Raw genomic sequence first — 23,386 nt, forward strand, 5'->3', positions numbered from 1 at the left:
TTATTTGGAAATAGTGTGATCCTTTCAGGCCTGACATTTCAGTTTTGTTAGGTGGGACCAGAGCAGCATTTTGTGTATGCTTAAGTTTGCCCCACCAGTGAGGGAAAACCTCTCTTTTCCCAGTGAATTAATGAGGTTTTCCCTCTTGCTACAGTTGGACAAGCATCATTCCTGGCCCTGCGTGGGCATCAGTTTCCTGTTATCCTCATGGGTGTCTCCCCTGCTTGAATAGTTTCCTCACACACCTGTGATCAGTTTTCAGCTGAGTACTTGAGAGGCCCCTCATCATCTCCTAACTTTTCTGTCTACCAAGCATTGTCCTCTCTGGTGCTCTGGCCTGTGAACTCTAGCTGCCTTGGACTCCCTGGATTCCTGGCTCTGTCTCCTCAACTCTGGGACATCAGCAGGCTTCATCTGGGTTCCCCTTCCTGGCACCATGGCCTGTAAACTTTCTCCAGGCAGGAAGGGGGGTCAGTTATGGAGTTTACCTCATTTGTGTCTTGTCTCTCAGGGACCACTCTTCTTTGTTGACTCATATCCAGTGTCCTTAGAACCATGTTTCATATATGTTGTCCACTTCAATTGCTTTTTTCCAGCATAGGGGTAAATGTGATCAGCATTACTCCATTTTGGCTGAAAGCAGAAGTATAGCCAAAAAATAATTTTTTAAGCATAAAGTGAGCTGAAGAAAGAAACCAATTTTGAGGGGCTTGCCAAGTACTTGAAAGTACCAACATAGACCCATCCTCTTGAATTTAAAATATCAAAACATAAGGACCAAAAAATCCTAGAAATATTCAAAATGAAAAAGTAGATTACCTAGATACAAAAAAAAAAAAAAAAAAAAAAAAAAAATCAGGCTAGCCTCACACTTTTCCCTAATAGACAGTGCCTAAAGGCTTCTGAACAATATCCACTGAGTGTTGAGGGAGAAATATTGTGACCCAAGAATTTTAAGTATCAGAGGTCATATTTAATGTAGGGAGAAAAATTCCAGTAAATATGACATAGGATAAGAGATTAAGACCAAATATGAATAACTCAGGGCAATACATGTGTATGGTTGCCACTATTAAAAGATAACAGAGTAAGTCAAACTCTGTGTTTACAAGAGCTACATCTAAAACAAAATGGCCCAGGATGGCTAACAGTAAAGATGAAAAAGTGGGCATACCTTAAACTAAAAGAAATGTTAGTAATATTACTATATTTCTATTAAACAAAATAAAATTGAAACAAAAGTTAAAGAAGTTTTATGTTAATAAGAGATGGTCTGTAGGGAACCCATAACACTGAAATGCCCGTAAAGCCAAAACCATTAGAAATGAAGGGAGAAATGAACCCAAAACACCATTGTGTAAGAGAGTTTCGTATACAACTTGGAGGTATTGATATGCTAGGTAGTCAAGAAAAAAACCCTAAGGATTAAATAATACAGTTTAATAATGTTGACTGAATACACTTACTGCACTCTGCCATACGGATAACCATTCACATAGTAGGCCACAAAAGAAAGAATAAATCTGAGGTTGAATAGCTCAGGACTTCGGAAAAAGGAAAAAGAACAGTTCACACCAGGAGGGTGAGAGGAAGGAGCTGGTAAAGAGAAAAGCAGAAATACAGATTGAAGTGAGAGCCTTTACCTGAACCAACAGGCTCTCCATGATCTACCCTCTGCCCCTTACCTGCAGTCCATCCAGCCCTGGAGCAGCTGCACCTGTCACATCTGCAAAGTTCTGAAAGACATTCTTTCCCTTCAGTTTAGTGTAGACTTACTCTGTGGCAGAACCTCACTGGAAGGACAAGGAGCTATTTGTATGTAGTCTCTACTTACCCCGCTTAGTCTGACCGTGTTGCTCACTCAATACACACTGTTGTGTTTATTTATTACAGTGCACTACTTCAGGACCCAGTGGAATTTTATACACAGCATATTACTTTTCTAAAATCTGGAAAACAACTGTCCCAAGGGGTTTATATCAGCCTGTTAGGTAGGGCTTGTGGGCCTATGATCACCCATTACCCATGCTGCCTACCTCTTCCTGCGATCTGCCCAGTCCTCACTCTGCCTCGGTCACGCTGGCCTCCTTGCCCCCATCCCCACATTTCCCCCATGGGGGCTGTCCCCTTCACTGCTTCCCCCCTCCCTCAGTCTTCCCAGCAGAAGCCCATTGTTCACCTCCTACAGGGCAAGGGGAGGTGTATTTACTAATTACTTCTCAGTAAGGCCTTCCCTGGACACTCTAAGCTTTTGCCCATGCTCCCTTTCCCTTTTTCTCCTTTATTTTTTTTCTCCTTAGTACTTATCTAACATGCTTGTTTTTTTTACTTTTTGTGTTTATAGTATGCTTCACAAGAATATAAGCTCCACGGAGACAGATTTTTGTCCGTTTTGTTGACTTCTGTATATCACCTGACTAGCACTCAGAACAGTAGGTGCTCAATGAATATTTGAATGAACATTTAGAAAATTTCAAAAATAGAAAACTATTAGAAAATTTTAAAATTCAATAATCTAAGACTTTGCTCCCAAAATCTCTAGTAAACTTAAGAGGAAAAGGATAAAAATTGCAGATATGCAAAATGAAGATACTATAGTAAAGGTTATATTACTCACAGATAAAAGATTTTGTTTTATTTAAAAAAATTTTTAAAGACTTTGAAAATCTTAAAATATATACTGTATAACTTATGGTCATTCTAAATAGTTTTCCAAAAACTGTCTCAATAAGTAAAAACTTGAATAGCTTGATAATTTTCTTTAACAAAAAAAATAGCTTTAAAAAAACTTAGACCCATGTATGTTTTAGGCAAATAATTCATACTTCATTTGAAGGAACAGAAAATTTGAGCACTATTAAATCTGTTCCTAAACACAGAAAAAGGGTCAAAGTTTCCCAGTTTATTGTGTCAGACAAACTAGCATAACCCTTACACCAAAACACAAGAGCAGGTACCCCTTAAAACTAGATAAAACCATCTTAGGAGAAATTATAGCAAATCAAATCCAACAATGTGTCAAAATAAGAAGAAAAATATTAAGTAAAAATTAGTTATAAGAATGATTTAATGGGGCGCCTGGGTGGCTCAGTCGACTTTGGCTCAGGTCCTGATCTCACAGTCCGTGAGTTCAAGCCCTGTGTCGGGCTCTGTGCTGACCTCTCAGCATGGAGTCTGCTTCAGATTCTGTGTCTCCCTGTCTCTCTGCCCCTCCCCTCCCCTGCTCATGCTCTGTCTCTCTGTGTCTCAAAAATAAATTAAAAAACATTAAAAAAATTAAAAAAAAAATGATTTATCGTTAGGAAATATATTAATAAAAATTTCCATATCAGTTTGTCAGTATTCTGGATACTGAAAGCTGGCTGATAAAAAGCAAACACCCATTATTTATTTTTGTTTTTTTTAAAGTTTATTTATTTTGAAAGTGGGGGAGAGGCAGAGAGAGAGGGAGAGAGAGAATCCCAGGCAGGTCTGCACTGTCAGTGCAGAGCCCAGTCAGTGCAGGGCTTGATTTCAGGAGCCTTGAGACCATGACCTGAGCCAAGGCCAAAGTCTGATGCTTAACCGACTGAGCCACCCAAGGTGCCGCCAAACACCCATTCTTAAAAAACAAAGAATTCAGTACCAGAAAGCTCTTCTCTGCCATTTAAAAACAAACAACCCCCACCACAAAACCCAACTTAAATGAACTGCCAACATCACACACACTTTTGAGTGTATATTAAATCTGCCAGATGCATTTAAATCTATATATTTCCTGTCGTTCTAAAGGCTATCTTACCTAAGGGCTAATTTCCTGTAGTTCTGAGAGCAGTTAAAACTAGTTCATTGTATTGGTAGAGTGAGCATATATCATCCAAACTGGGAAATGTGAAGTTTTCAGTGTGAAAAAGTGCAGTTATTAATTTTGCCAGGGAGAAAGGCATAAACAGAGACTGTCCTGTGCAAAATGGGATGGCTGGTCATCCTGAGTCTTGAACATAGAATGTTGGCATGCTGTGGCCCCCAAACACGGAGCCAAAAGGGTCATCTTGATTGGGTGTTCTCCACTAGGCATCCTTTAGTGCAGGCCCTATAGCTTCTGTTTTGGTCTGTGGTAGAGAACAGGGTTGAATCCATACATGCTGATAAATGTATGCAAATGGCATTGCTGAACTTCCAGCAAAGGAACAACACAGAGGATTTTGCTAGCTGGTAGAATGGAAGGAAGTGGTCAAAACCATTAGCCTCTAGCAGTAAGGGTTTGGTGAAGTGTTTCACATTACTGTTAAAATACAAGTACTTGATTTCTGAGAACCTGTTAACCTGTTACCACTCCCTTCCTCCACCATCATCTGGGAGTGTGGGGGTTTTTACATTCCATATTCGTGGGGCACCTGACTGGCTCATTTGGAGCATGTGACTCTTGATCTTGGGGTTGTGAGTTTGAGCCCCATGTTGGGTGTAGAAATTACTTAAAATCTTAAAAAAATAATAAAGTAAAGGCCACCTGAGTGGCTCAGTCAGTTAAGCATCAGACTCTTGATTTCAGCTTAGATTGTGATCTCATGGTTTGTAAAATAGAGCCCTGTGTTGGGGTCCTCACTGACAGCACAGAGCCTGCTTGTGGTTCCTTCTCTCTCTCTGCCCCTCCACTGCTCACTCACTCAAAAATAAACATTTAAAAAGTAAATAAAATTCCCTATTACTGAATGAGAAGACTGCATATTGTAAACCAATCATTTATTCCTCAAACTAATTTTTAGGCTTAATACAAATTTCAGTTTAAACCCAAGTGGATTTTTTTTGAGATGAGTCAGAGGAATATGAAGAAAAGAAATTTGATCAAATATCTGTGAAATTCAGGCGGGGGGTGGGGTGGGGAAGGAGAAAATAAAATGATTTGAATCAGAGTAATATGAGTAGTTTGCCATACCGGATAGAAAAATTTATTAAGTTATGATTAAAAAAAACCATGTGGTATAAGTACAAGAAAGACAGAACTAATGTTTTTGTGTATATAAGAGTTTAGTGAATTAAAGGTGTAACAACAAAATCAGTAAAATTATTTAGTCAATAGCTGGACAATTGCCTATTAAGAAAATTAAGTTAGTTCCTTATACTGAATGCTGTATATCAAATTCCAGATGGATAAAAATTAAGATGTGAAAAGAAATTATTTTTAAAAATTAGAAAAAAAATAATTGAATATCAGGTAATAATCCTGAGAAAGGACTTTATTCATAAAAATAATGGAAATCTCAAAAGGAAAGATGAACTTGACTACATAAAAATGAATATTGCTAAAAAAACATTGCTTTATATTTTAAAAAAACTATAAAAAAACTGTAAAATGTTTGCAAAAAACAATTTATATGCATCTCATTCCTTCAAGTACTAACAGCATAGTTAAAATAAGCAAAGATCATGAAAAGTCAGTTCATGAAAGTAATACAGATGACCAACAGGTATATGAAAAAAGCCTTTGTATAAAAAAAACAAAAAACAAAACAAAAAAAAACGTTGAGTAGTGCCGGTTTCTGAGAAAAAGGGATTTACAAACTAATAATGCATAGCTTTCTAACTAGCTTGACTTTATGCCTAGCCTAGCTGGGATGATTTATGTTCTTTGCTGTAAAATGTTTCCTATTTATTTCTCATAATGGGATTTTGGAATGTTTAAGAGTACACATACATAAATTCTACAAATAGTAATATTCGATTTAAATCTTTTAATAAGCCATATGCAGGAGGAACAGAGCCAGCATTTACTGAATACTTGCTATGTGCTAAACCATGTACCTTGCATGTTAGTTCATTCAATCCTAACCAACACTCTGAAACCAAGGCCCAAAGTGTTTAAGAATTTTCAGGGCCCAATAGCTTTTCACCTGGTAAGAAGCCAAGTTGGAATTCAAATCTAGGTCTGTTTTACCCAGAGTCTGTCATCCCACCATAGCACGTGGTTTTTGTGAACTTTTACAGAATAAATGTTTGTTCCTTTTCTTTCTAGTTTTTCCCAAATGGATATGCCTTTGCCACTGGCTCTGATGATGCCACTTGCCGGCTTTTCGACCTCCGTGCAGACCAAGAATTACTGCTGTATTCTCATGACAATATTATCTGTGGAATCACCTCTGTAGCTTTCTCAAAAAGTGGGCGCCTCCTGTTAGCTGGTTATGATGACTTCAATTGTAACGTATGGGACACGCTAAAAGGAGATCGTGCAGGTTAGTAAAGAAGTCCACAGTAGGTTTTGATTTTGTTAGGAAACGAGGTTCCTATCAGTTGTCGAGGCCTGGACTCTCCTTAGAGCTGTGGGGAATGATGACCTGGCAGTTCTCATTCATGGTCCTTGTCCTGTGAGTGCGTTTCCAGCCCATAAACCATATTTACATTCCTGTTTTCTGAAGAGTAACATCTAGTTCTATAGTAGCTTCTTGTTTGGTGAGTTTTGCTCTAAAGAGAAATAGTGACTATAATTCAGCGTGGTGTTTTCCAAATTACAGTTTCTTCTAACAGGAAACTAACTGCTCTGAATCATCTTCCTTCTGAGCAGATCCTGTCTGGGACACAACCTAGATCTGTACTCTCTTCCCTTAGCCCCATGCTCTGAGTTCTCCCCTGCAGCTTCCAGAATATTAGTGAAAGTATCAAGTCCTCCTAGGGACTGTCATTAATAACAACTTACACAGAGTGGTATTATGTATATTTTTAGAATCAAAATTATGCTATGGAACCAAATAAGTACATGGTTTGTTCCCAAAACAGCAGCCCTCTGGCCCTCAACCCACATTTTCTGTTCCCAAAGGTAGCTCCTAAGTATTCATTTCCATATCTTTAAATAACATGCCTGTATTGCTTTTATTTGATGTGTGTGTGTGTGCACACACACATGTGCACCCTCCAGTGTGGATTATTTAGTATCCACATGGGGGAGCAGTGGGAGGAGTGATGTTAAGGCCGAACTCTCAACAGCGAATAGCTATAAGGCTATTTTCTTAAAATATTTATTTGTTGAGAGAGCAGGGGAGGGGCAGAGAGAGAATCCCAAACAGCCTCCACACTGTTGGTTGTGGAGCCCGATGCAGGGCCTGACCTACTGAACCATGAGATCATGACCTGAGCTGAAACCAAGAGTCTGACACTTAACTGACTGAGCAACCCAGGCGCCCCAAATGCTTAGAAGTTTGTTTTGTTTGTTTTAAAGCTAAAGTCTTTTTTTCTTTTAATTTTTTTTTAATGTTTATTTATTTTTAAGAGAGAGAGACAGAGTGAGCAGTTGGAGGGCAGAGAGAGAGAGGGAGACCCAGAATCCGAAGCAGGCTCCAGGCTCTGGGCTGTCAGCACAGAGCCCAGTGTGGGGCTCGAACTCACAAATGGTGAGATCATGACCTGAGCTGAAGTCAGACGCCTAAGTGAGCCACCCAGGTGGCCCTAAATGCTTAAAATGTTTAAAAACAATTCCATTGGGTCATGATTTTTTTTTTTTTTTTTTTTTTTTTTTTTAATTTCATGGCATGCTCTGTTGAGGGTTCAGCTTTAACATCGCTCCTCCCACCACAGCCACATCCTTCCCATCATTCAGTGTTTACCTGATTAGGACTTTTTAAACAGTACCTATTGCAGAGCAATATACTCTTGGTGTATATTAGGTTACGTTAATTTTTTGGCTTATATTCTTAGCTTTGATATACTTATTAATCATCAAACTTTTTGCTGGTTTTTAAAAAAAAATTTTTTTAATGTTTATTTACTTTTGAGAGAAAGATAGAGGTGTGAGCAGGGGAGGGGCAGAGAGAGGGAGACACCAAATCCGAAGCAGGCTCCAGGCTCCGAGCTGGCATCACAGAGCCTGATGCGGGGCTCGAACTCCCAGACCACGAGATCATGTCCTGAGCTGAAGTTAGACGCTCAACCGACTGAGCCACCCAGCCACCCCAACTTTTTGCTGGTTTTAATAGATCTTGGAGTAGATCCATTTTCTTCTCGTTAAGAGATCATCTCTCTCTCTTTCTATCAAATAAGTCTCTAGGTTTATGCCCTGGTACAAGATGATCAGTCATCTGACTCAGAGTAGAGACCTGCGATGTCCGATTCCTGAACACTTTCTCATGTCTTAGTTTATTTCCCCATCGTTGCCCCTTTCTGTTTCCAGAGATGGCTGGTTCCACTAGCATGTAACCCTTGTAGAGGTTCCATAGTGTGAATTGATATCTCGGCATACCACAGCATTTGCTTTGAACTCAGCATTTTGTTTGGGGTCTACTAACACAGTACTACCATGTAGCGTATAGTTTTGTTACCACTGCCGGCTCGGTCCTGTCCTTGTGGGTTTGTATTCTTACCTTTAAACTCCTATACAGTTGTTGAGACTTCCGAGGGAGTAGGGGCAATGTTAACATTCCCGTGAATAACTTTCTACATAATGACCTTTCCTAAGAGATGGCAGAGAAGTTCACAGTTTCACATTCTGCCTGTAGAAATTTGGAGATACTCTTGTCCAAAGCCAATTACTTTTTCAAGAGGTATTAGGTGTTTTGCCTGGGTTGAATCAGTATCCATAACAAAATTTAAAATCTGTTTGTTTTCCATGTTTTAGCCTATATTTGAGTTTGAGTGTTGCTTTGCTTATAGCTGCTTGGTTTCAAGTGGGCTCAACTGTATACTTTCACAGTAAAATTGAATGGTGACTTGTGAATTGCTAATTCATTTTTCTTTCCAACGTGACTTGGACTATTTAGTCACTGTTCGTTTTTTGTAATTTTAACCTATAATTGTAAATTTGCCCATTGCTAAACATTGCCATACTGGAAGTACTACAGAGAATATTAGGAGTTAAGAAAGGATGAACTTCTGTTCTTGAAGTTGGGTGAAAATGATAATGCTTCATTGTACAGAGATCCTGCAGACTCAAACACAGTACAGTAAAGAAAAAATCTTGAATTTGATATATTCCAATTTTTTTCTACATCTTCACATTTCTCATTTTCCTCCCAATTATTTGGGAATAGCCCATGTGGTGATGTGAATAGCAGATAAATTTAACTGTATTTATTCAAATGAATTTAACTTTAATAGACAAAACTAAAACTAGATGTGTTGGTTTCACAAAGTTACAACCAAATATTGCAGTGTTTGCTGTTTAACAACGAAAATATATAAACTGTGTTGGTATTTTTGGAAGTGGTAATGTCAGGCAATTTCATTCTTACATTTCCCACACCCCCTCCTTTTTTTTTTTTTTTTTTTTTTTGAGGGGCGGGGGAGAGACTCTAAAGCAGTCTCCATACCCAGCACAGGTATCAAGGGTTTAACTGACTGAGCCACCCAGGCATCCTGTGTTCTTACATTCTTTCTGTTCTTGTGAAAGGCTACTTCACTGAACTTCCTTTGGAATTTTGTTTTTGTTGAAAATAGCGTAGAGCAATGGCAGCATCTGGAGTATCATGAACTTACTAGAAATGTAAAATATAATCTGTTTTAGATATAAGCATAATTATAAGATCACTTTACAGAAGTGATAAAAGCATGAGCCAACGTACATGTCAAAAATTCACATAACGGAAAGAATTGTATTTTGTACACATATGTAGCTTACCCCTGGGACCAAGTCTCCCCATTTAGGTTTTAAATACTCTCTTAGATCTTTATGCACATAGTTGTTTAATTCTGAAACTTGCCTGTTGCTAATTTTTTTACTGAACTTTTTGTTTTTCAGGTGTTCTTGCTGGTCACGATAACCGGGTCAGCTGTTTAGGTGTAACAGATGATGGCATGGCTGTGGCAACAGGCTCTTGGGACAGTTTTCTTAGAATCTGGAATTAATAGCATGTGCAGGTTTTTCTGTTCTCCGTTGCTATCTGGAGAAATCAGTGCTACAGCCTATAGCTGTGAGAAGAAAATTCTACCTTATATTTGCAGGTGAAGATTTTTCTATTGAGATAATTATATACAAAAAGAAGCTTTCAGTAAACTATAAAACAAAAAAGAGGGAAAAAAAAAAAAAAAGGCAAGGGTGCTTGCTGAGATCAAAAGGACCAGTGCATTAATTTGAGTTGAGCTAATTTAACTTTGATGAATTTTTGCTTGTACTCAGATTCTTTATTTTCTTTGTGTAGGACAGAATGTACACATTATAGCAGTCTATCATGTTTGTGTGTTTGCATTTTTTTAAGAACTACATTTTTAACTTTCTATACATAAGAATATCACATTTTTGAGTTATGTAATGGAGGAAGTAGGCACAGTGATAGATGGAAGTGATTCCAGATGTATGTGTGCTGTATTTGAAGAAAGTCTTCTTGAAGTCTGACCTTCCTTTTTGATGTAAAAGACATTTGGTTGCCTAATGTTTATACTAGCAGGCTTAGGTACTTCTGAGGGGAGGCCCTTTTGAGTATCAGTAGTTTCTGGTGCATCCTTGGCCATCCTGTGAATTTAAAGAAGTGCTTGTTTTCAGTCCTTGGAGGGGGAGATAATCTGAAGGCCAGGGAATCAAGATTTCATTCTGAAATTTTAGATATACATAAGAAACTCCTATGTTAATAGCAGTAATTGCATAAAAATTATTGACATTTTAAAAATGTGGTTATGACCAAGACCCTTTCAGTAGACCTCTAAATAGTTGGGCTTACTTTCCTATGGATTTGATATTCTAGAACTGAGTTTGTAGGTACACTCATTATTTCAAATTGATGAACGATTGGACTGTCCTTGAATCTGAAGAGTTTTCCCCAGTGTACTCCATTGACCTACATGTAGATAGGAAATAATGTGATGACATTATATTGTTGAAAAAAGTGTAAAATCTAATCAGTCACTAGACTTGATTAGTTCTAATTGTGTAGTGTAACAAAGTGGCTTTATGAATTTATGTTCAGATAATACAAAATCTGAATTGATAAAAACTTTCTGTGACTTAAATTTGAAAGAAATATTAAAGCTTTTTGCTCTTCTGTAGTACTTCTTCTTTTGGCACAAAATACTGGTTTCTAAGTGATTTTTGCCTCAAAGAATGCTTAGATCCAAGTGACTCCACTTGAAAGCCAAAAGAAAAATTCTAAGAGCAGCTCTTTAAGGAATCAGAGGAAAATAGTAAGCAGTTCCTGTTCGTAAATGGTATAATGTGTCTGTTACTAGAATGCCTGCCCGCTCCTCCCTCACGTCAAATTTAAACAAAGATACTTTTCCCCTTGGATTTTCTTCTATAAAGGAAGCTAAATGACAATAGAAGATTGTTAGTCTTGCTTGATGGTGAAGTCATGGGTTATTCTGATATATAGAAGTGCATTGTTTTGTGATTTAGTGAACTGCATCTGTTACTGTTGAGACAGGTCTCAACTTTTCATCACCTGTAACCCTAACCTAAATACTCCCAAACTGTATTTGTGAATTTTCATTTTTATATTGTGAATGTGCTAGTAAGTGAATCAGCTATAATGTATCAGTTTTAAGAACGGCTGATGATAATAAAAAGGAAAATGGATACAGGAAGATTATGATACAGGACCAAAAAAATACAGTGTAGATGGCAGGCATGAATGTATATTTATAAACACGTAAGATTTCTATGAACCTTTTGCAGTTAATGTTTGTGAACTGTCATTTCATAAAGAGCAGTTCTTTGAGATAAGGCAAGAGTATTTTAAAGGAATGTACTCATTTCCCCAAAAGGTGAGGGTCTGCCATGTAGTTCAGCAATTCATTCCAAAATCCTATTCAAGAAAGCATTTCTGCCATGTGCAAAGTAACATATATATATGAGAAGCAAAGTAACATACACACACACACACATATATGAGAAGTATCTCTTCTACTCTGAAATTTAATAAGATACTTTCGTCAGAGGCACAGCCTACTTCCATGGTCTTAAGCATTTTGATAGAATGATTTAAAAAATCTTGCGTAGATTAGTTGAAAAGCAGCTCCCATAATTAAATATGTACTAGGCAACTAAAAACCAACCACTGTTGTGGTTTCTACATAATGACCAAATGGTGACCTCATTACCACATTAACTTTCTAGTTAAACCTTTGCTCTCCAGTAATATAGGTTCCAGTTGCTAAACATATTTGTTTCCTGAAGCTCAAGTTCAGCTGGTGGTCTATTTAAGTGCTGTGCATTAAGACTTCCTATAACCAGTTAAGAATAACATAGTATATAGAGGCACTGTATAAATTTTAGTTCAAGACTAAAATTATGTCCAAATACAGTTTTAAAGAATTCGATCAAGAATGTTGCATTTATTTGGTGCCTATTAATTTTCTTTTACCTTATAAGAAGCATTTAAACATAATATGCCTCAGCATTTTTATTTGTAGACTCCTCATTAATCACCTTGTAAAGTGTTTTTTTCAGATCTGGCAAGAATTTTTTTTTTTTTTTTTTTTTTTTTTTTTTTTTTTGAGAATCTTAGGTTCCATGCTCAGCACAGAGCCTGACACAGAGCTTGATCCTATGACCCTGGGATCATGACCTGAGCCTAAATCAAGAGGCAGATGCTCAACACACTGAGCCATCCAGGTGCCCCACTGCAAGAATATTTTAAGAGAACATTCTTTTCTTAAAAAAAAAAAAAAAGTGAGCATGATTGCCATGTGGTTCAGCAAATCATCCCAAAAGCTGATAGTAAGGGCCTCTCTACTTTGATGGACAGGCCTCATTTTTGGCAGCTGTATTAGAGGTTTAGACTGAATGTCCAAGGTCCCTCCCTAGCTCAGATTTTTATAGTTGTAATCCCATGGTTACATGCACCATATTTTTATCTTCAGAGGCAAAAATCTGGCTTTAAGATTTTAATCTTAAGAGTCTAATAGACAATTCTTATTTTAATTTAGTAATTTAGACTCAGCTGAACCCATACTGCGATGATAGTAAACTAGTCTCCTAGACACAATGGATGTAGGTGCTTCTGAATGTGTTGAGCCATTTTAAAGTTAACCTATTAAGAGAGATGGATCTTGACTTCTCCAGGTGACAATGAAACTTTTATTTCTAAAATATACTGTGCCAATATTATAACTGACTTTGTCCGACACTATTGAGGTCTTAGATTTAATAAAATTTTAACCTTTTTAAAAGTGAAAACATTCAGGGAAATTTATGCTCTGATTACTGTTGAATGTTTCACATATTAAATAGTTACGGCTTATCTGTTGACATTTAAACTTACGGAAACTGATTAAACAATCTTCTAAATTGGCCTATCATTTTAACAATATTCTTTCTAGCATCTTTAGGGTGTAAGTATAAGGCTTAAAAATTTTTGCTTTTAAATTAAGTACTATGTTCAGCTTCAAATTTCCCCTTTGCCATTGTGGAAAGCAAAATTTTAAACTGTCTTATCTCCTGTGAGAATTTAAAACATGCACAAGGATAGACCGTCTTTCTTGTGAGAAATTTAAAGTAAAAGGTGAACTGTTTCATATTTACTAGTGTTTCTCCCGTTCATTTCGAATTGTCTTAAATTCAGTGGTGTATTTAAAAATATTGGTTACAATAGGTACTCATTAAGATGGTTTGTAGTTGAATGTCTAAGCTAGCAGTGTATTTCTTAAGTTAGTCACAGATTGATGGTACACCTTGTATTTAGCCAATTTGCATGTTGATAAAATTTCCTGAGTCTTTTTCCTTAAATCCAATTACTGATCCTATAAAATAGTGATAATGCAGCATCATGAAAAAACTGGTTATGTGTTTCAACTGGTTTTAAGTGTTCCCAACAAAATCTTACATCATGTAGTATTTATTTTTTACTTAATGGAATTTCAGTGATACTTGGTGGATATTTCAAGCCTTTTTGTCTTTTACACAATGGTGCTCTATTCTATTGTTTTCAAAGAAGCATTTGAACACTTGGATTTGTGTATTCTTATCCAAAGGCATCCACAAATAAGTGGGTTTTTAAAGCTGATTATTTTTTCCCACTTAAAATGGATTCTACAAACTCGTAGTGAATTGACTCTGAATGTCCGTAGTATGACTTGGGGAAAGGTGAACGTAGTAGATTAAAGCTCTTATAAAAGCTTTAAACCAAACTATGGACTTGTACCATGATTTAATAGTATTCTTGGATCTTTTCTTGCACAGTGATTCATTCCTTTATTTGTACAGTAGCTCTGTGAGATATTGCTGTGAATTGATATTGTAATCAATAAAGTGCTTTTAACCAGACTGCATACAGCATGTCTTAATTTTAAAAATCACACTAAAAGTTAAGTCTCAGAAGTAAACTCCAAGCCTAGTCATTTCATGCTCAGCCTTTTTTTCCTTTATCCAAACATTGGCAATTATGAAATGAAAAATAGGCTGCTGGAAGCAAGGAATAAATGTACTTCACTTTACTGCATTATGAATGCCAGCTTACTTATTAACCAGTTGATTGCTTATAGGATGTAGATAAAAGTATTCACTGTTGTCATTTCATCTCCACACCGTTGGAGGGAGTTGAGTACTTGGCTAGGCACATGAGCCATGACCCAAGATACCTAGAGCCCTGCTGCAAAACTTAAGATTAAAACTCACTAATGCCAGTAAAAATGTTTCATTTATCAACTATCAGGCAAACAAGTTTTATTTTCACTTGCATACTTATAAAAATGTAGTTCTATAAAAAGTTTAAGGTTATACAAAGTTTATAAATAATCTCGCAAACGTATAGTAATCAAGTATGTGCAATAACTTTGAACTACAGCTGTGAAATACATAATTTCTGTATAATTCACGGGCTTAGTCATAGATGCACTTATCTCCAGGCATAAAGGTTGAGTTTCATTATTTTAGTGTTCTGTTTCCAACATTCATGCATTTTCAAACTTGATCAGGTGGAAATGCATTCAAACTCGTGATGGAAAACTTACTATAAATTGTACCAGAACCACTATTCCAGTATTACCCCAACTTTAGTGTGCATAAGGATCACGTGGAGGGCTTGTTCAAACAGATGGCTGGTTTCGAAACCTAGTCCTGGATTTAATAGGTCTGGGGTGAGACCCTGCAATATGTATTTCTTAGTTCACAAGTGATACACAGATAATCCAGAGGTCAAACTTTGACAGGCACTGTACCATTCTAATGCGGTGATACCAAACTACACTGTGTCAAAAGTTCAAGTACTTTTCATATAAAGATTAAGGTCTTGAACTTGTAACCTAAATTAGCAGTACCCAGAATCTTAGACATTAGTTTTTCATGTGGAATTTGTTACCTAATCCCATTTGTTGGTAGCCTGTACTATTTTTGGTTATAAAGCAACAACAAGCTATAAACTAGTATTTGGATTTGAATAGTGCATCCTAGTATCTGCTCTGCATAAAAACATTTTTGAAAGGCTTCTGTGGCCTAAAGAATATTATTTTCTCCTTAAGATATCCTGAAAAATAGTGCTGCACCTGTTATGAAAAGACTGAGTAGCATCCAGAAGCCTTAAAGGCACAAGAAAGGAAATAGTATTAAGAATAAAAGAACCTAACAGGTTATCCCTCTACGGAAAAGCAGAAAGTATCCCTTGCCAAATGCAGCCATTATGCATCTAACAAGCATCTAGATGCTGCTGCTTTGGTGATCCTCAAGGCTACATTTTGTGTAGCAAAGCCCTAGAATGTCATTTTTTCACGTTTCCATATAAGTTTAAATTAGTTTTTACACAGAAACAGACAATACTTGAACTCACGAACATTTCATTAAGTTAAAAAGTACAGTAATATTAACAGTGCCCTGGCAAATTCATACAATTAAAGTAAAGCCACCCGGGGGGGACAATCCAGCAGTATCCTCCGCAAGTACCTTCTGAAGAACAACGGCATTGGTACAGGAATACAACCACCCAAAAGTCAGAGCTCCCGTATCTTTGGCTATTTTTATCACTTCAAACTTTGCTCCTAAAACTGAGATAGAAAGGTTTCCTCGCTGTAATCATAGTTGAAACTGAAAATGTTTCTTTAGAAACAGATCAGGCAACTAATCAGACCCAGAAATTTTTATACTTTTATAAGAGACTATAATAACAAATCTTTATACTATTTTACATCCATTTTAATGGGAAAAAAGAGTAAAAACAGTGTATTTATTAGTGGTTTACATACCTGCCAGGATGGCAAAAGTGATTGTAACTTGCATAAACAATACACTCAAGAACATTCCACTCTCCTTGATAGAGCAATGCAGTTTATAAAAGAAAAAAATGACTATTCCCATTAAAGTAGGCATCAAAAATTAGTTTTGAGAAAAGATGAAATGAGCATTCTCTAACTCCTGGATGCCAGGAAGCAGAGTTTTTTCAGAATCAAAAACAAAGAGAGCCCTAATTAAGAACAAGGCCCCACCCCTCAGGGGTCACATAGTTGGTTCTGTTGCTTTTAACTAATTCATTTGAAACACAGTTTAGCCTTTTCTTTACCCAAAATTAAAATTAAAAAGACCTCATATAATACTCTTCAGAAATGCAAACACCCTGAGATAGATCATTATCAGAATCTACACAAGGATTTGCTATTTAGGTACAGTTAGTATAATTCATATTTAAAGTCATTTCATAAAAAAACTGTCCCAATCTTCCAAGTTCCATTTTCTCCTATGATGATCACCAAAGCAATCTCTACTGTTAAGATTCTTCTTCATTGCTTGAATGTAGAAACTGCTTAGTAAAATTCTCCAGCTCATTTTCAAGTTGAACGGCTTTATTTCTAATTTAAAAAAATGAATAAAAATACCAATCTAATTATCATAAAGGCCAGTGAGAAAGAAATGCATTCCATCCAATCTTCAAAACAAAACAAAAAATCACTAGTCAGGTGCTACTACATGTATCTGAACTCCTATTAAAATATTATCAACCTTTTTAGAGTACGTATATGTGCTACTATGGCTTTTCTGTAAACGCAGAATCCAATGTCCAGAACTTAAAAAGGTATACTGAGATAAAAACCAAAAACCTAAGAAAGAATGAAAAGCATTAAGAGACCATGGAGTCCTATTACCTTACATGGGAGTTATATCCTAAGTCACAGAATCATAATTGTCCCTGAATTCCCTTGAAGTTAAACAATGTCTAGAACAACGGGTTTTATGTATACATAAAGTAGGTGTCAGATGTCAAAGGACCGTGTATACCAAAAATCTTTAAATACTAGAATCATACTTGATGCGGCCAAATACCCTAATGAGATGAAAACAGGAACTAAAACTGACAAAAGAACACAGATTTGCCTCCCATTCTCATACCATGCCAGGGCACACACACACATACTTGGGTGAGCTTTTCTCTCTTGGTCTTGTTGCTGGGGGCATATAGTCAAGGTCATATAAGTTAATGGACACATGAACTACACTGTATGCTTCTTCAGGCAATTGTCTTTTAATTAGGTAACTTAAATTCTATCTGAATTGCGGAGCCTAATTAGTAACAGTGGGGATTCTAAATATTATGGGATTTATTTAGAAAAAGGATTAGCACATAAAAATTATTCATGCTTAAGTCCTACAAAAATCAAAAAGCTACAGCAAGTGCCAATAATATCATTTGTTTTACTCTAACAAGATGAAACACTACTAAAAAAAAAAAAAACCTAAATAAAAAAAAACAACTACTGGATATAGTTTTACTAAAGGCTGTATTTGGGATGATCTAACTTAAAAGAGCTGCAATGGGATAAATGAAATTTACTTGGGAGTGTGTGTGTGTGTGTGTGTGCGCGTGTGTATGAAAAGAGGCTGGGGTCTAAGTGATAGGCCGTCATCTTTTGCAGAGATTATGAAACCAAGGTGCAATAACAATGTAACTGCTGATCAGATTAAGACACCATGGATAGACACGACCACAGGTGTTTATGTCCCAAAATTCAGCTCACAAGGACAGCCTCTACGATTTGGAGACATTGCAGGCTGCTCTTATATGGGCATTTTATGTAACACAAGCCCTGATAAGTAGCAGCAGGAATTAAATGATGCTTAATGATACTCATAGGTGAGCCAGCTAATTGGTAAAAGCTGAATGTCAGGACTACCAACAAGCAGCCACCTCATGGTGACACTTCTGGTCAGGTCCCCAAAAGCAAACTTTAGTTAGACCCCACAGAATCCATGATAAATCATATTAAACCAGAATTCCACATATTAGGATATCTTGTTTACTCTTGTTGCTTCAAATTTTAAGCACATCCACATCCCCCAATGAGAATGGAAGGTATGGGTCTTGGATATACAGGACTTAAAACTCACACTTTTTAATTTTAGAACATCTGCTATGAACAGGGATTAATATAGCTCAAAATAAAGTTCTAGATAAAGACCTAAAAAATTCCTTCTAATTCAGATTTGTTTTTTCTTGTTGAAATTAGCTTTCACTGAAAATGCAAAACATATGGAATTAAATATGGATGGAATATAATAATTAAGCCAATGCAGAAAGTTTTAATATAATTATATTTAGGTAATGAGACCAATAAACATTCATATTATCAAGAAAAATGTTCAAATACCTTAAGACCTTTGAATTGCTTTGTATTTTCTCCAGTTGATCTATTTCTTTGGATAATCTAGCAATTTCTTCTTCCAGATGTCTTTGTGTAATATCAACTTGTTGGCACAGGCGAGCAAAAGTGGTTGCCATTTCCCTTAAAAGAAAAAATTATGTTTTCAGCAGTCATGAATGTCTTTGAAAATGAATGAAGCTTTAATTTAAAGCTTATATAAAAATATCACAAGTTTAAAATATACGTAAAGTGTAAGGTATCAAAGAACACTGTTAGGAATAGTATAAGGGAGGATACGGCACTAAGGCTTAATACCACTGTAGGCTTAATTTCATCTGGCCTCAAGACAAATGCTCAATAGGCAGTATGAACCTCTACTATATGGTTGTGAATATGAATAAGCTATAAAAAGGCAAAAGATGGGTATATTTCCTCAGAAACACAGTAAGACTTACGAGTCCTTTGCCTACAGAAATAAATTACTGAGAACAGGCAAGAAAACTTCATGAGCTTTTGTGACTTTCACAAAAAACACTATTTTTTTAATGTCTATTTTATTTTTGAGACAGACTGCAAGTGGGGAAGAGAGGGAGACACAGGATCTGAAACAGGCTCCAGGCTCTGAGCTGTCAGCACAGAGCCCAATGCGGAGCTCAAACCTGTGAACCACAAGATCATGACCTGAGCTGATCAAGTCAGACGCTTAACCGACTGAGCTACCCAGGCACCTCAACAACAAAACAAAACTTTAAATCATAGCAACATTAACCATGTTCCTACAACCAAATGGCTCAATTTGTGTGCTAATCTGTTAGCTTTGGCAAACATATTTTTGCAACAGGAAAGATGTCTAGTAGGTGTGTACCTCTGGAATATGATTAACTGACTTTTCTTTGCAACTATTCTCCTGTGCATATTCATCTTTCCCATGGCCTTTTTTCTCTCCATTCTCACCCCATTCTACCATAAATCAATATTAGACAAATTAAGCATCTTGCATTATTTCATATTGCATTAATATTTAGCTCATATTAACTGAATAATTATTTGAGGCTGCTTCCATTAGAATGTAAAGTCTTCTAAGAAAGAGGATCAAGTTATCTCTAACTTTTTATTTCCCACAACCCCCTCTAGCAGAATTATTAGCACATGGTAGGCAATTAATGAAGACCAAATGAATGGAAAGCTTAACTTTATTTTTACATATGTGACCTGAGATGATTTCTTTTGGAGGTCTAGGTATCTTTATTAGAGAAAAGATCTTCCTTAATATAAATAAAATGAAAACTACTGTATAAAACAGGAGTTCAATAAATATTTGGTAAATATTCAGTTATCTCAAATCTGTGCCCTGTTTCCATTCTCTACAGCTCTATGTTAGTACGGGCTTTGACCTTGTGTCTGAAAGTTTAATCTCCTTGCAATTCTTGTCTCCTTAATCTAAACCGTTCTATATACCACACCACTGCAGTTATCTGTTCCAGAGCTAAACGTTAATGACATCTCTCCCCAGACTTCTAATTATCTAAGCTCCTGTCCCAGTGTTAGGTTTATATTCAAATGTACCCCTCTGATATACATATCTGTCACATCAAAATTTTCTCATGTTTCTGAACACACTTCTTTTCCCCTTTCTTTGCTTTGGGGTGTTTTCTCTGCCTACATCTTTTTATTCTATTCTGGCTACCCTTCCTTGTAGGAAACCCTTATTGACCCACCAGCTTTCCTGATTTAAGATTCTAAAGCCTCACATTATGAGGCTTACTTACCACTTTTCACTTATTATAATTATGTACATGTTATTTCCTTCACTAAACTACAATCATCTTCAGCTCAGAGAACTTTTTAATTTAGGTCTCAGTAGCATCCAAAAATTGGCTATTTTGCATTGATTTAATTGGAGTTCTATATATTTTTACTAGATCAATGAAACAAATTTTAAGACACATAAAAGAAATTAGTGGACACCAGTATTATTATAATAAAACTCCCTTGAGTTCTAAAAGAGTTATGCCTTTAGGGGCGCCTGGGTGGCTCTGTCGGTTAAGCGTCCGACTTTGTCTCAGGTCATGATCTCATGGTCCGTGAGTTCGAGCCCCTATCGGGCTCTGTGCTGACAGCTCAGAGCCTGGAGCCTGCTTTGGATTCTGCGTCTCCCTCTCTCTCTGCCCCTCCCCCGCTCCCACTCTGTCTCTCTCAAAAATAAAGATTAAAAAAAAATCTTTTAAAAATAAAAATAAAAAAATAAAAGGGTTATGCCTTTAAACTTATAAACCTGGCTGTGACAGTAAAAATAAATTACACTTGTCATTACGCATTTTTGAACCTACTTGGTTGGTATCATTCGATTTTTTCACCTTGGTGGTGATTACAAAGTGTGTTCACATTGTGATAGTTCCTTGAGCAGTACTTTTGCTTGTGCATTTTTTACATGTATGTCATAGTTCAATAATTAAAACAAAAAAAGGAAACAAAGACACATCTTCCAACTTACTGTTGTACTTGATGGCTACAGTTTGCACTCGTGAAGCTGACAATCATCTGCAGTTTTTCAGTTGCATAGTTCACAAACTGCTGTTTAAAGGCTCTCTCCTTAGCACGGGTGGTCCAGGTCAGCCTTTCATAAAGATACAAAGCTCCATACATACTTAATGAAACAGATATGAGTTTCCAGCCTACAGTTTTCCAAATCTGTAAAGATAAATTCATAGGCTACTTTGAGAAAGAAAATCACCATTAGGGGCATTGTATATTAAGGCATTTTAGCAAACGCATCAGCTCCCTAAAGATCTTTGACTCAGATCCATTTTTTAAACAAATATCAGACAAGAACTTTTATAACCTGCCAGACATTTATTTGGTAAATTGATCTAATGTTATCTCAAAAAGGCACGTGAATTTTTTTTTTTTTTAGGTCACAGATTTTAAAAAACCAAAACAAGTAAACTCATATTGTTAATGATGTGAAAAAATACTTTACATATATGTACTACTACTAATCTTTAATACGTGAAGGCAGATCCCTTTGGTATTCAGAGAAGGCTAGATAAGGAACCTGGATCATTCTTATTACACCAATGTACAAATATCATTTCTTTATGTGCTGTAATGTGAAAATAAGCACTGTTTAAAGGACTAGTTAGTTGGTGGTATTTTTCTCCCTAAAGAAGTATTTGGTAAAAATTTATACGGTGGAAATCATTTTGCAATATCCGCTTTTATGAAATCATTATGTTGTATGCCTAGAACCAATACAATGTTATAGGTCAACTATAGTTAAATTTTAAAATATATAGTTTTAAAAACTTAAGATTAGACCTGTGAAACTCCTCTTTATTCACTAATTTAACCAACAACTTTTCGTGTCATTTTATAGATCCTGGAAATAAAAGTAAATATACCTTTCTTTTCATGATCTAACAAAAAGCTCTGCACAAATTCCAATTTTAATTATACTAAAAAGGACTTCTTACCACCCCTCCAACAACGATGATGCCCATAGAAGTTCTAGATGTGAGAGAAGCTAATCCCGTTATTAAGGTAACCATGAGTTCTTCCTGTGATGCATTGTCTGGCGTTGTTGGATTAGTAGGAGCAGTGGGAGTAGAAGCTAAAGATCTGGGGAGCTGGTAAGGTTGGGGAAAAAGGATTATTATAATTAAACCACTACAAATGGTACAGTTACATTTATAAAGTTCTACTGTATTTCTTTTATAATTACAGTAGTAAATCTATAAAAAGAATGACTCCAATGAGTTCCCAATAAATACATTAAGAAAATAAAAATGGCCTGAAAATTATTTTCTGTGACCAATATTGAGCCAATGATATCACGACAAATAATGAATTTTCACACTATATTTCACACTATAGTAGGCCCTCAACCCTCAAGAGGAATTAAAACCATATTTTAAAATTCTCACACCAAAAACACATCCTTAAAAAAAATTGGACTTAAAAATTAAAATCTTCTACACTTCAAAATACACCATAAGAAAATGGCTTAAAAGCCAAGTCACAGACTAAAAAAACTTATTTGGATATCATCTGACAAAGGACTTGTATCTAGAGAATATATACAGAACTCCTGCAAGTTAATAAGAAGCCAAATAACCCAATTTAAAAATGGGCAAATGATCTGAATAGACATTTCACAAAATAAGATATACAAATGGCTAATATAAGCACATGAAAAGATGTTCAAACTCTTTAGTCATTAGGGAAATACAAATCAATGGTACATGAGATACCATTTCACACCCACTGAATAAAAAAGACGGACAATAACAAGTCTTGATGAGAATGTTGAGAAATAGCTGGTAACAGAAAATAGCGTAGCTGATTTGGAAAACAGTTTGGCAGTTCCTCAGAAAGTTAAACATGGAGTTACCGATTGGCCCAGCAATTTCATTCCTAGGTATATACTCAAGAGAAATGAAAACAGATGCCCACATAAAAACAGTACATGAGGGGCACGTGGATGGCTCAGTCGGTTAAGCATCCAACTTCAGCTCAGGTCATGATCTCACAGTTCGTGGGTTCGAGCCCCACATCGGGCTCTGTGCTGACAGCTCAGATTCTGTGTCTCCCTCCCTCTTTGCCTCTCTCCCACTCATAGTCTCTCAAAAATAAATAAATGCTAAAAAAAAAAATAGTACATGAGTGTTCAGAGCATCATTATTCACAGTAGCTAAAAAGTACAAACAACTCAAGTGTCCATCAACTGATGGATGAATAAAATGTGTGGTATCTATAATGGAATATTATTCAGCCATTAAAAATGGAATATTTATATATGCTACAACATTCATGTACCATGATGATGAATCTTGAAAATACTATGCTAAGTGAAAGATACCAGTCACAAAATGCCACATTTTTAATGACTCCATTTATAGGAAATGTCCAGAAAGGGCAAAATATGATAGTTACA

General features: G+C 36.2%; 2 protein-coding genes across 4 annotated transcripts in view; one reads left to right on the top strand and one right to left on the bottom strand.

Moving 5' to 3' along the window:
• The window catches only part of GNB4 (G protein subunit beta 4), a 61,194-nt gene extending 47,039 nt beyond the window's left edge, over positions 1-14,155 (top strand). Inside the window, exons 9-10 of the mRNA XM_078453196.2 lie at positions 5,993-6,209; positions 9,701-14,155. Coding sequence (XP_078309322.1) covers positions 5,993-6,209; positions 9,701-9,807 — 324 coding nt within the window. The 3' untranslated portion in view covers positions 9,808-14,155. The remainder of the gene's footprint in view (positions 1-5,992; positions 6,210-9,700) is intronic.
• Positions 39-23,386, bottom strand: part of MFN1 (mitofusin 1) — a 49,754-nt gene continuing 26,406 nt past the window's right edge. For 2 of the 3 annotated variants that reach the window (XM_060639266.3, XM_060639265.3), the window contains exons 15-18: positions 21,927-22,079; positions 20,948-21,144; positions 18,460-18,594; positions 15,644-16,665 (exon numbers count right to left, since the gene is read on the bottom strand). In XM_060639266.3, coding sequence (XP_060495249.1) covers positions 16,584-16,665; positions 18,460-18,594; positions 20,948-21,144; positions 21,927-22,079 — 567 coding nt within the window. In that variant the 3' untranslated portion in view covers positions 15,644-16,583. Of the gene's footprint in view, positions 634-15,643; positions 16,666-18,459; positions 18,595-20,947; positions 21,145-21,926; positions 22,080-23,386 lie in introns of those variants that run through there. The other variant, XM_078453195.2, reaches the window with a different exon arrangement.

The sequence above is a fragment of the Panthera onca genome, chromosome C2, assembly GCF_046562875.1.
Source record: "Panthera onca isolate mPanOnc1 chromosome C2, mPanOnc1 haplotype 2, whole genome shotgun sequence".
In the NCBI taxonomy this organism is placed as follows: domain Eukaryota; kingdom Metazoa; phylum Chordata; class Mammalia; order Carnivora; family Felidae; genus Panthera; species Panthera onca.